At 45.5% G+C, this 12861-nt stretch overlaps 1 protein-coding gene across 1 annotated transcript in view; it reads left to right on the forward strand.

Moving 5' to 3' along the window:
* The first annotated feature begins 7787 nt into the window (after positions 1–7787).
* Positions 7788–12861, forward strand: part of ACOXL (acyl-CoA oxidase like) — a 477525-nt gene continuing 472451 nt past the window's right edge. Inside the window, exon 1 of the mRNA XM_077486109.1 lies at positions 7788–8040. Coding sequence (XP_077342235.1) covers positions 7910–8040 — 131 coding nt within the window. The 5' untranslated portion in view covers positions 7788–7909. The remainder of the gene's footprint in view (positions 8041–12861) is intronic.

The raw sequence follows: 12861 nt of genomic DNA on the forward strand, positions 1-12861 counted from the left end.
GGCGGGGCTCACAACCAATCAAATTCAAAATCTAGACGGGCGGAAGTATTATCTCGCGAGAAGTTGTGCGGCGGTAGAAGGCAATTTTGATCACGTGATTGTACGATCGTCTCGGTCATGTTTGATAAGGGCAGGGCTATGTGCTGTGTGTTGCTCAACATCGAAGCCACTTGAGTTCATCGACCTTTCATCCAGAGAGAAACCAAGAGGAGGAATGTTACTGTGATAGGAGCTGGCTAAAATGTTGTTTTAATTCGTACGGGCTGCTGACAGGAAATGAATTAAAGTGAAGTTCCACTGAAAAAATAAAAATAAAAAAATCATTAATGCGCATAAAAAAAAAAAAACATTTGCAGATTTTTTTTTTTTATTATTCACCTCTTAATGCCTGTTGCTAGGGTGTCCCTCTTAATCTGCTTCCTTAAAGAGGAAGTAAACCCTGATGAGTTTACTTCCTCTTTCATTCCCTGCAAAGGCAAAGCATAATGGACTAGTATGCATCACATAGTAGTCCATTATGTGTCACTTACCTGACACAGGAGCCAGCGAAGTCGCCGCTGTCCCCTGTAGTCCGCCGCATCCATCTTGTTGGTGGGGTCTCGCAGCTCCGCCGCTGTCATTCGACGAAGCCGCGATGACGTCACTCCCGCGCATGCGCACGGGAGCCGACGCGCGCGGCAGCACCGTCGCTGAGAATGCCGGGCTCAGTGCGCCTGCGCGCCGTTGTCTACGGCGCATGCGCCGTAGACAGCGGTGCCCATTTTCGGGCAAATATCTCCTAAACCATATAGGTTTAGGAGATATTGCTTGGACCTACAGGTAAGCCTTAATCTAGGCTTACCTGTAGGTCAAAGTGGTTTGTAAGGGTTTACAACCACTTTAAGCGCCTGGTCTCCTGACATCACTTCGTTCGGCGCAGGAAGGGAGATCAGCTCTGCCCCCTCCCTCTAGGCAATCATCTGGGGAAGTAAAGGCAATAAAAAAAAAAAATGCAACCTGCAAGGCAAAGGCATAATGAGCTAGTATGCATAGCATGCTAGCTCATTATGAATAACTTACCTGAGAACTAAGCCCCCGAAGCGGTCCTCCGTCTTCATCTTCGCCGCTGCCATGTATCCCGGAGTGCGCACAGGAGCCGACACGAGTGGCATATCGCAGTGATCTGCGGCCTGCTCAGTGCGCCTGCGCACCGCTGTGCCTGTCTTTTTGTAAATATCTCCCAAACCGTATAGGTTTAGGAGATATTTCTTGGACTTACAGGTAAGCCTTAATCTAGGCTTACCTGTAGGTCAAAGTGGTTTGTAAGGGTTTTGCGTGGAACTTCACTTTAATTCATTTCCTGTCAGCAGCCTGTACAAATTAAAACAACATTTTAGCCAGCTCCTATCACAGTAACATTCCTCCTCTTGGTTTCTCTCTAGATGAAAGGTCGATTGTGCGGCCAGTCACGGCGCGCGGTGCAGCTTGCGCATGCGCAGTGGGTGCCCGGCAGTGAAGCCACAGCCAGGCGCCCACAGCTACAATGCCGGTGTTATGTCACATTCGACTACCCCATCACATTTTGCTACCCACTGGAGTGCGCATGTGCGACGCCGCCATATGCGTTCCAACAGAGGGCTGCTCGCCACGCTAAGGGCACGGCCTCGGTTCGCTTGGCATAAATATAATCAAAATCTATGTCCACTTGGATGGTGGGGCTTGAATTTGTGGAACGCATACGCCGATGTCACGCATGCACCGTCCAGCAGGTAGCCAACTGTGATGGGTCATCATATGTGACGAAACAACGGCTCAGCCGAGCAGAGGGTGAGATGAGTGGGGCTTCGTTCCCCCGCATCGCTGGACCCTGGGACAGGTAAGTGTCGGATTATTAAAAGTCTTAAAAGTCAGCGCTCTTAAAGGGCCCCAACGATAGCTGACAGAAGATCATCTCAAAGGACTCCCCTCATGTAAAAATTATTCGGAAAGCCCCCTTTGTTCCCCTATAGCAGTGATGGCGAACCTTGGCACTCCAGATGTTTTGGAACTACATTTCCCATGATGCTCAACCACACTGCAGAGTCCTTGAGCATCATGGGAAATGTAGTTCCAAAACATCAGGGGAGCCAAGGTTCGCCATCACTGCCCTATAGCCTCCACTACCATCCTCATTTTCTTTTGGACAGTGCATACCCAGTCAGTTTAGGACTAGCATTGCTGCAATGAATGCACTCTGGCCTTTCTACTATTTATGCTGATCTGGATGAAAAAATTGAATCTTATGCCTTGTCCTTACTGTTATCACTCATTTGTTAAATTGTGTTATTACCATTATTATTCCATGAGTGCCTAGTTACCAACTATATTGAGTGGCGGTGGCATGCGTGTGTTCACTGCGTGTCCGGCAGACTCAATGTCCACCAACAGCCTACGATCGCTATATAGAGAGGCAAAAAAGGGTATCTCCCTTTGTAAACAAGGCGGATCCCCGTTCTGACAGGGGACATCTTGGAGATCTGCTGTTCCCAGTGATTGGCAACAGCTAGATATCTTTCTCATGCCCCAGGCAGCCCACCCTCCCTACAGTTAGAACACGCTGAGGGAACACATTTAACCTCTTGATCAACCCCTAGTGTTAACCCCTTCCCTGCCAGTGTCATTTATACATTGATCAGTACATTTTTATCGCACTGATGAATGTAATAATGTCACTGGTCCCCAAAAAGTGTAGACTGGGGTCAGATTTGTCCGCCGCAATGTTGCAGTCCCACTAAAAATCTCAGATCGCCAACATTACCAGTAAGAACAATTAAAAACAGTCCCTAAACCATAGTTTGTAGACGTAATAACTTTTGTGCAAACCAATCAATATGTACCTATTGTGATTTTTTTTTTTTTACCAAAAATATGTAGAATACATATTGGTCTAAACTGATGAATAAATATATATATTTTTTCTTTATATTTTGTTTTTGGATATTATTATAGCAGAAAGTAAAAAAAAAATCCTTTTTTTTTTCAAAATTGTCACACGTTTTTTGTTTATAGTGCATAAAAACTAAGGCCACTTTCACACTGAGGTGCTTCTAAACTGCCAGTAAAAAACACTGAGCTCTTTTGAAGAGCTTTTCAGGCGCTTTTGAAGAGCTTTCCATTAATTTCAATGGAGAGGGGAGTTTTTCACAGCCCTGCCAGCGCACTGCCCCAGTGTGAAAGCGTTCATTGATTTTTATGGAAATACGTTTTCGTGAGCTTTTTAGGCGCTGTTTTTAGCGTGAAAGCGCCTGAAAAGCACCTCAGTGTGAAAGTGGTCTTTACAAAAAAAAAAAAATGCAGAGGTGATTAACCACTTAAGCCCTGGACCAATTTGCAGCCAAAGGACCAGGCCCCTTTTTGCGATTCGGCACTGCGTTGCTTTAACTGACAATTGCGCGGCCGTGCGACGTGGCTCCCAAACAAAATTAGCGTCCTTTTTTTACCATCAAAAGAAAGCTCCATTTGATCACCTCTGCGTTTTTTTTTTTTTGCGCTATAAACAAAAAAAGTTTGACAATTTTGAAAAGAAATTTTTTTTTTACTTTCTGCTATAATAAATATCCAAGAACAATATATATATATATATATATATATATATATATATATACATATACACATATATATATATATATATATACAGTGGTGTTAAAAAGTGTTTGCCCCCTTCCTCATTTCCTGTTCCTTTGCATGTTTGTCACACTTAAGTGTTTGGGAACATCAAACCAATTTAAAGAGGAAGTAAACCCCTTCAAACCACTTTGACCTACAGGTAAGCCTAGATTAAGGCTTACCTGTAGGTCCAAGCAATATCTCCTAAACCTATATGGTTTAGGAGATATTTGCCCGAAAATGGGCACCGCTGTCTACGGCGCATGCGCCGTAGGCAGCGGCGCGCAGGCGCACTAAATGCGGCAAGTCCAAGAATGGATTTGCCTAATTTGTCGACTCCCGTGCGCATGCGCGGGAGTGACGTCATCGCGGCTTCGCCGCTGTCATTGGTCGGAGCTGCGAGACGCCACCAGCAAGATGGACGCGGCGGACTACAGGGATCAGCGGCGACTTCGCTGGCTCCTGTGTCAGGTAAGTGACACATAATGAGCTACTATGCGATGCATAGTAGTCCATTATGCTTTACCTTTGCAGGGAAAAAAAGAGGAAGTAAACCCATCAGGGTTTACTTCCTCTTTAAACAATAGTCAAGGACAACACAAGTAAACACAAAATGCAATTTGTAAATGAAGGTGTTTATTATTAAAGGTGAAAAAAAATCCAAACCATCATGGCCCTGTGTGAAAAAGTGATTGCCCCCTAAACCTAATAACTGGTTGGGCCACCCTTAGCAGCAACAACTGCAACCAAGCGTTTGCGATAACGTGCAATGAGGCTTTTACAGCGTCCTGGAGGAATTTTGGCCCACTCATCTTTGCAGAACTGTCCTAATTCAGTTACATTAGAGGGTTTTCGAGCATGAACGGCCTTTTTAAGGTCATACCACACCATCTCAATAGGATTCAGGTCAGGACTTTGGCTAGGCCACTCCAAAGTCTTCATTTTGTTTTTCTTCAGCCATTCGGTGGTGGACTTGCTGGTGTGTTTAGGATCATTGTCCTGCTGCAGAACCCAAGTTTGTTTCAGCTTGAGTACACGAACAGATGGTCGGACATTCTCCTTCAGGATCTCTTGGTAGACAGCAGAATTCATAGTTCCTTTTATCACGGCAAGTCTTCCAGGTCCTGAAGCAGCAAAACAGCCCCAGACCATCACACTACCACCACCATATTTTACTGTTGGTATAATGTTCTTTTTATGAAATGCAGTGTTCCTTCTACGCCAGATATACTTGGACACACACCTTCCAAAGAGTTCCACTTTTGTCTCATCGGTCCACAGAATGTTGTCCCAAAAGTCTTGGGGATCATCAAGATGTGTTGTGGAGAAATTGAGACGAGCTTTGATGTTCTTTTTGCTCAGCAGTGGTTTTCTCCTTGGAACTCTGCCATGCAGGCCATTTTTGCCCAGTCTTTTCCTGATGGTGGAGGCATGAACGCTGACCTTAACTGAGGCAAGTGAGGCCTGCAGTTCCTTGGACGTTGTTGTGGGGTCTTTTGTGACCTCTTGGATGAGTCGTCGCTGCGCTCTTGGGGTAATTTTGGGCGGCCAGCCACTCCTGGGAAGGTTCACCACTGTTCCATGTCTTCGCCATTTGTGGATAATGGCTCTCACTGTGGTTCGCTGGATTCCCAAAGCTTTGGAAATGGCTTTATAACCCTTTCCAGACTGATAGATCTCAATTACTTTCTTTCTCAATTGTTCCTGAATTTCTTTGGGTCTCGGCATGTTGTGTAGCTTTTAAGGATCTTCTGGTGGACCTTTATGCCGGCCATACACGATGCGAATTCCGAACGACCCGTCGAACGATAAACGAAAGCGGCACTCACAACAACATGCGAATGTGCCATCAATTAAGTACGAAAATCGTACGTTAAAACACTACCGTATATACTCGAGTATAGGCCGACCCGAATATAAGCCGAGGCCCCCAATTCACCCCCAAAAAAACTGGCAAACTTATTGACTCGTGTATAAGCCGAGGGTGAGACATGCCTGTCCATCCCTGTGTGTGTGTCCGTCCATCCCTGTGTGTCCGTCCATCCCTGTGTGTCCGTCCATCCCTGTGTGTCCGTCCATCCCTGTGTGTCCGTCCATCCATCCCTGTGTGTGTGTGTGTCCATCCATCCATCCATCCCTGTGTGTGTGTGTGTCCATCCATCCATCCATCCCTGTGTGTGTGTGTGTCCATCCATCCATCCATCCCTGTGTGTGTGTGTGTCCATCCATCCATCCATCCCTGTGTGTGTGTGTCTCCATCCATCCATCCATCCCTGTGTGTGTGTGTCTCCATCCATCCATCCCTGTGTGTGTGTGTCTCCATCCATCCATCCCTGTGTGTGTGTGTATCCATCCATCCCTGTGTGTGTGTGTCTCCATCCATCCATCCCTGTGTGTGTGTGTCCATGTGTGTGTGTGTGTGTGTGTGTGTGTGTGTGTGTGTGTGTGTGTGTCCAGCCTACCTGTGTCCCGAGCCTGTGTACCGAGCCTCCGTCCCGTGCCTTGCCTCCTTGCCTCCGTCCCGTGCCGTGCCTTGCCTCCGTCCCGTGCCGTGCCTTGCCTCCTTGCCTCCGTCCCGTGTGGTGCCTTGCCTCCGTCCCGTCCCGTGCCGTGCCTTGCCTTGCCTCCGTCCCGTGCCTTGCCAGGATCGCCGCTCTTCGTCGGCGCCTCGGCGGCCATTCTAAAATTCAAAAGCCGCGCCTCCGCCTTCGCCTGTGATAGGCGGAACACTGAATTTCCCAGCAGCCTGTGTTCCGCCTATCACGGACATCGTCTCATCCTCGTCCGTAGTACGAGGATGAGCGGATGTCCGTGATAGGCGGAACACTGACTGCTGGGAAATTGAGTGTTCCGCCTATCACAGGCGGAGGCGGAGGCGGAGGCGCGGCTTTCGAATTGTAGTATTTCCGCCGTCTGTCTGCTCGATACGCTGATCGAGCAGTCAGACGGCGATGACTCGAGTATAAGCCGAGGGGGGCACTTTCAGCCTCAAAAAAGAGGCTGAAAATCTCGGCTTATACTCGAGTATATACGGTATGTTTTAACGGGTTTTTTTTATTCCGTGTTGCGTTCGACCATTCGTTCGTTGTTTTATATGGTTTCCTTCTGGTTCAAACTTTCCAGAGATCGTGCGCAGTTCATTTTCTTATGTCAAATCGTCCAACTCTGCCATTAACGATACGATTTTTGGACGATTTTTGAAAAAAAAACCAACATGTTGGATTTGTCAATTTGCCCTGTCGTACGAAAATCGCATGTCGCGCATACCACACTAACGATACGAAAATCGGTCGATTTTACTTTCGCTCGGATTTTCGTTCGGAATTCGCATCGTGTATGGCCGGCATTACTGTGTCAAGCAGCTCCTATTTAAGTGATGCCTTGATTGTGAACAGGTGTGGCAATAATCAGGCCTGGGTGTGGCTATAGAAATTGAACTCAGGTGTGGACAACCACAGTTATAGTATGTTTTAACAAGGGGGGCAATCACTTTTTCACACAGGGCCATGATGGTTTGGATTTTTTTTCACCTTTAATAATAAACACCTTCATTTACAAATTGCATTTTGTGTTTACTTGTGTTGTCCTTGACTATTGTTTAAATTGGTTTGATGTTCCGAAACACTTAAGTGTGACAAACATGCAAAGGAACAGGAAATGAGGAAGGGGGCAAACACTTTTTCACACCACTGTATATATATATATATATATATATATATATATATATATATATATATATATATATATATATATATATAAAATAATGTATTTATTGATCAGTCTAGACCAATATTTACATGAATTTTGTTAGGGTACAACCTCACACGACGGCGCAATTGTCAGTTAAAGTGACGCAGTGCCGTATCGCAAAAAATTGCCTGGTCATTAAGGGGGGGCAATTCCTTCTGGGGCTGAACTGGTTAAAGTAAATGCCGAGGAGGAATTTTTTTGTTATATTATTCTGAAAAACACATAGACTTTATTGTCACTTTAATCACCATAGCTCATTACTGGGTGACCCTGACTTCTGCCCACAGGGACAGGTTTACTGAACTCTGCCAAGTACTCGGCGCTGGGCGCGCTCCCGGGAAGTGAAATGAATGGGCGCGGACTCCGACGCGTGGACGCGCATGCTTCCCTTTTCCCCTCATCGAGCAGATCCGGGTGGACGCGCTTGGCATCGTGTGCGCGCCTTTCCTGCAAACAGATCTGAAAGCAGTGCAGAGGAAGGCAGCGTTTTCCCAGAGAAGAGTCCGATCTCCTCCATCTCACCTCCTTCACCGCCATGGACCGAGGGGCCACCGATCACACCGGCATCACACCCTCTTCCCTGTCCCGGTTCCTGGATGGAGACTTCTGGGGGATGAAGAATGAGCTGCGGAGGCAGATCGCAGAGAACCCCCTCTTCCAGCAGAGGTACGGAGAGTGCTAGGACTGCACCCCACCCTGGGGGGGCCCCCCCAATACTCCAATCACAGGGATCCTCCTATAGGGCCCCCCATACACCATGGAGGGGCCCCCAGTGACAGGTGCTGAGGCTGCACACAGCTGGTGACCTGTCATCCCTGGAGGCTTGATGGGAGGACTGGGCTCATCCTTGTGTGCATGTCACTGGGAGGGAGGGGACCTGTAGATCCATGGGGACATAATAAGACACATTCCTGGCGGAGGGAGGCACAAGCTGTGCCAACTTCATGGAATCTCTGCCACCTTTTAAAGCAATATTAAACCCACATTTCTTATACTGCAGCTTACCAATTCTTAGATGTGATGGCTGCATTCGTTTTCTTTTTTTTTTTTTTTTAGGCTTTCCCTTCTTTATTATCACCTGGTGATCCAGCCAGTAAGTCTGTTCTTTTTTGTTTGTTTTTTTTTCAACAGAACAAGCTTGCATTTACAGGGGTGAGCCAATCCATTAACTACTGACTAAGGGTGAGCTCTGGCATGTTGGCACACTCCATGTGCAGAGCCTGCCAGGAAGTCGGCACAGCGCTGCGCTAATCACAGGCAGTAAGACATTGCCCTGATGCACAGCTGCAGAGATCGTGAAATGTCTCACTGCCTGTGATTAGCGCAGCGCAGCACTGCGCCGACTTCCTGGCGCTTCCTGCATGTAGAGTGTGCGAATGCGCCGGAGCTCATCTCTACTACTGACAGGGGTGCTTACAATGGTCCGCATTTATTTAGGTAAAACCCAGAAGGAAAAAGCACTGTTTGCTGTAACTTAGGCCCCATTCACACCGGAGCGTTCTGTAGCCTGAAGATACAAAACCCTGGAGGGGAAAAAAATCAATTATTATCTATGGAGATGGTTCACATCTCCGCTCCAAAACACCTGAAGCTCAAACAGGTTATGGAACTTTTTTTTTTTTTTGGGCGGTTTTCTGCTTTTTACATTGATGACCCTTCAACCTGCACAAAATCATGGCAAAACGCAGTAAAAAACGCAGGACTTTCTGCCTGAAAACGATACGCCCAGGTGTGAATGGGGCCTTATTATACTGTGTGCAGTAAATTAGATTTTTGGGTTTAACCACTTCCATACCGGGCCTATTCTGCCACTTCTCTCCTATGTAAAAATCATCCTTTTTTTTTTTGCTAGAAAATTACTCATAACCGCCAAATATATATATATATATATATATATATATATATATATATATATATATATATATATATATATATATATATATATATATATAAAAATCTCTTGCATGGTTTTTGCGCAATCATTTTTCAAACACTTTTTTTTTTTGGGGAAAAAAACGGTTTCATGAATTAAAAAATAACAAAACAGTAAAGCTAGCCCAATTTATTTTTGTTTAATGTAAAAGATGATGTTAGGCCAAGTAAATAGATACCTAACATGTCACACTTTAAAATTGCGCACACTCATGGAATGGCGCAAAATTCGGTACTTAAAAATCTCCGTAGGTGACGCTTTGAAATTTTTTAGAGGTTACCAATTTAGAGTTACAGAGGAGGTCTAGTGCTAGAATTGTTGCACATGCTCTAATGCACGCGGCGATACCTCACATGTGTGGTTTGGTCGGCGTTTACATATGTGGGCAGGACTTACATGTGCATTTGCTTCTGAACGGGAGCTACTAGGGACGGGCATTTTAAATTATTTTTTTTATTATTTTTTTTTTTTTATTACACTTTTTTTTTTTTTTTATCACTTTTATTCCTATTACAAGGAATGTAAACATCCCTTGTAATAGTAATCTATTGTGACAGGTCGTCTTTATGGAGAGCCCACAATAAGATCCCACATCTTTCCTCCAGGCTGGAAAGCATGAGATCGAGAAAAAAAATTCTCTGATCTCATGCTGACAGCTGCGATCGCGGCTTTTTTTACTTCCGGGAGCCCGGGCGTGACATCATAACGTTGCTCCCGGGCCTCCGATGGTCACAGAGATGACTGGTGACCATCTGGTCACCGGAAATCTCTATCATCATCCGGCGCCAGCCGATTCTTTCTCCGGACCCCCGATGGCACAGAAGAGCCCGGAGAAGCACCGGATGGCGGCTGGAGGGGGGGGATGTCGCCTATAAGAGCGATCAAGCGGTAGAACTGCCGCTATGATCATTCTTATCGTGCACAGAATCGCCGCCTGGAAAGAATGATATCTGAATGATGCCTGTAGCTACAGGCATCATTCAGATATCCTCTCACAAAGTCAAGGACGTCATATGACACCCTAAGGTATTGAAGTGGTTAAAGAGACATTAAAGATTTGTTTTATTTTAAAATAACAAACATGTCATACTTACCTCCACTGTACAGCTCGTTTTGCCCAGAGTGGCCCCGATTGTCCATTTTTGGGGTCCCTGAGCGGCTCTCGTTGCTCCTACCCCTATCTGATGACCCCCTAGGAGAAGAGCTCTCCCGGGGGGGGGGGGGGGGGTTACTTTGCAGGCGCACTCCCGAGTTCAGCATTTGGCGTCCATAGACACGATTGCAGGACTCGGCCCCGGCGGCCAGGTCATTGGATTTGATTGACAGCAGCGAGAGCCAATGGTTGCGCTGCTGTTAATCTATCCAATCAAGAGCAGAGAACCCCCTGCAGAGAGAGGGCGCATCCCCGTGGGACAAGTTTGAGGGTTTAGGTAAGTAAAACAGGGGGGGGGGGGTCACGAACAGGTGTTTTTTTTTTTTTTTTTTTGCACCCTAATGCATAGGATGTATTAAGGTGAAAAGACACGAACCTTTAGTGTCCCTTTAATACCGCTTAATTGATTGTACCGATCCCTGCCAGAAATGAATGGAGTTCTTGCTTGTGGTACTTTTCAGGTACTTGCACACGGTAGTGATTTATAAACAGCAGATTTCTGGCAAAAAAATTTGGCAATAAGAACGAAAGGATGAGCAGTATAGTAAACGCACATGTTTTTGTGTATTTGTACATACGCACAATTTTTAATTTTTTTTTCTAGCTTTTCTTGGGATGTGTTTTCAATGCCCCGTATACACGATCCGACGGATCGTCCAACTTTTTTCACTTACTAGTCACTAAAGTTACAAAAATTCTCGTACGACAGAAAAAATCAAAAAAAATCAGAAGTGATGCCATGTGTTGTAGTGTATTTGTATTGTATTTATGGATGACAACTGTACAGACTAAATGAAAATCGTATGAGGAAAATTGTTGTGCTTGTCCGACTGCATAGTATCAGATGAACTGTCGTGATCGGCTCTTGAAAGCTGTGTACTAACAATCCGATTATCGTACGATCGCGCCGAAAGCTGTATTTTTTTTTTTTGTCCAATTTTCAGATTGTGTGTACGGGCCATTACTCAAGTATATGTGTAAAATGCTGACCAGCTATACAGGTGTGTATGTGTATGTGTGTGTGTGTATATATATATATATATATATATATATATATATATATATATATATATATATATATATATATTAGCTCACATGTAAATATTTTATTCTATCTTTTCATATGACAACACTGAAGAAATGACACTTTGCTACAATGTAAAGTAGTGAGTGTACAGCTTGTATAATAGTGTAAATTTGCTGTTCCCTCAAAATAACTAAACAAACCATTATTGTCTAAGCCGCTGGCAACAAAAGTGAGTACACCCCTTAAGTGAAAATGTCCAAATTGGGCCCAAAGTGTCAATGTTTTGTGTGTCCACCATTATTTTCCAGCATTGCCTTAACCCTCTTGGGCATGGAGTTCACCAGAGCTTCACAGGTTGCCACTGGAGTCCTCTTCCACTCCTCCATGACATCACAGAGCTGGTGGATGTTGGAGACCTTGTGCTCCTCCACCTTCCATTTGAGGATGCCCCACAGATGCGCAATAGGGTTTAGTTCTGGAGACACGCTTGGACAGTCCATCACCTTTACTCTCAGCTTCTTTAGCAAGGCAGTGGTCATCATGGAGATGTGTTTGGGGTCGTTATCATGTTGGAATACTGCCCTGCGGCCCAGTCTCCGAAGGGAGGGGATCATGCTCTGCTTCAGTATGTCACAGTACATGTTGATATTCATGATTCTCTCAATGAACTGTAGATCCCCAGTGCTGGCAGCACTCATGCAGCCCCAGACCATGACACTCCACCACCATGCTTGACTGTAGACCAGAAACACTTGTCTTTGTACTCCTTACCTGGTTGCTGTCACACACGATTGACACCATCTGAACCAAATACGTTGGTCTCATCCGATCACAGGACATGGTTCCAGTAATCCATGTGGGCTTTCTTGTGCATCTTTTTAGAAGAGGCTTCCATTTGCGACAACAGCCATGCAGACTAATTTGATGCAGTGTGCGGCGTATGGTCTGAGCACTGACAGGCTGACTTCCCACCCCTTCAACCTCTGCAGCAATGCTGGCAGCACTCATACATCTATTTCCCATAGACACCCTCTGGATATGACACTGAACACGTGCACTCAACTTCTTTGGTCGACCATGGCGAGGCCTGTTCTGAGTGGAACCTGTCCTGTTAAACCGCTGTATGGTCTTGGCCACCGTGCTTCAGCTCAGTTCCAGGGTCTTGGCAATCTTCTTATAGCCTTTATGTAGAGCAGCAATTTTTTTTTTTTTTTTTTCAGATCCTCAGAGAGTTCTTTGCCATGAGGTGCCATGTTGAACTTCCAGTGACCAGTATGAGAGAATGAGAGGAATAACACCAAGTTTAACACACCTGCTCCCCATTCACACCTGAGACCTTGTAACACTAACGAGTCACGTGACACTGGGGAGGGA

Source organism: Lithobates pipiens, unplaced genomic scaffold, assembly GCF_037356315.1.
Source record: "Lithobates pipiens isolate NorthernLeopardFrog02 unplaced genomic scaffold, aLitPip1_a1.2 Scaffold_18, whole genome shotgun sequence".
Classification (NCBI taxonomy): Eukaryota; Metazoa; Chordata; class Amphibia; order Anura; family Ranidae; genus Lithobates; species Lithobates pipiens.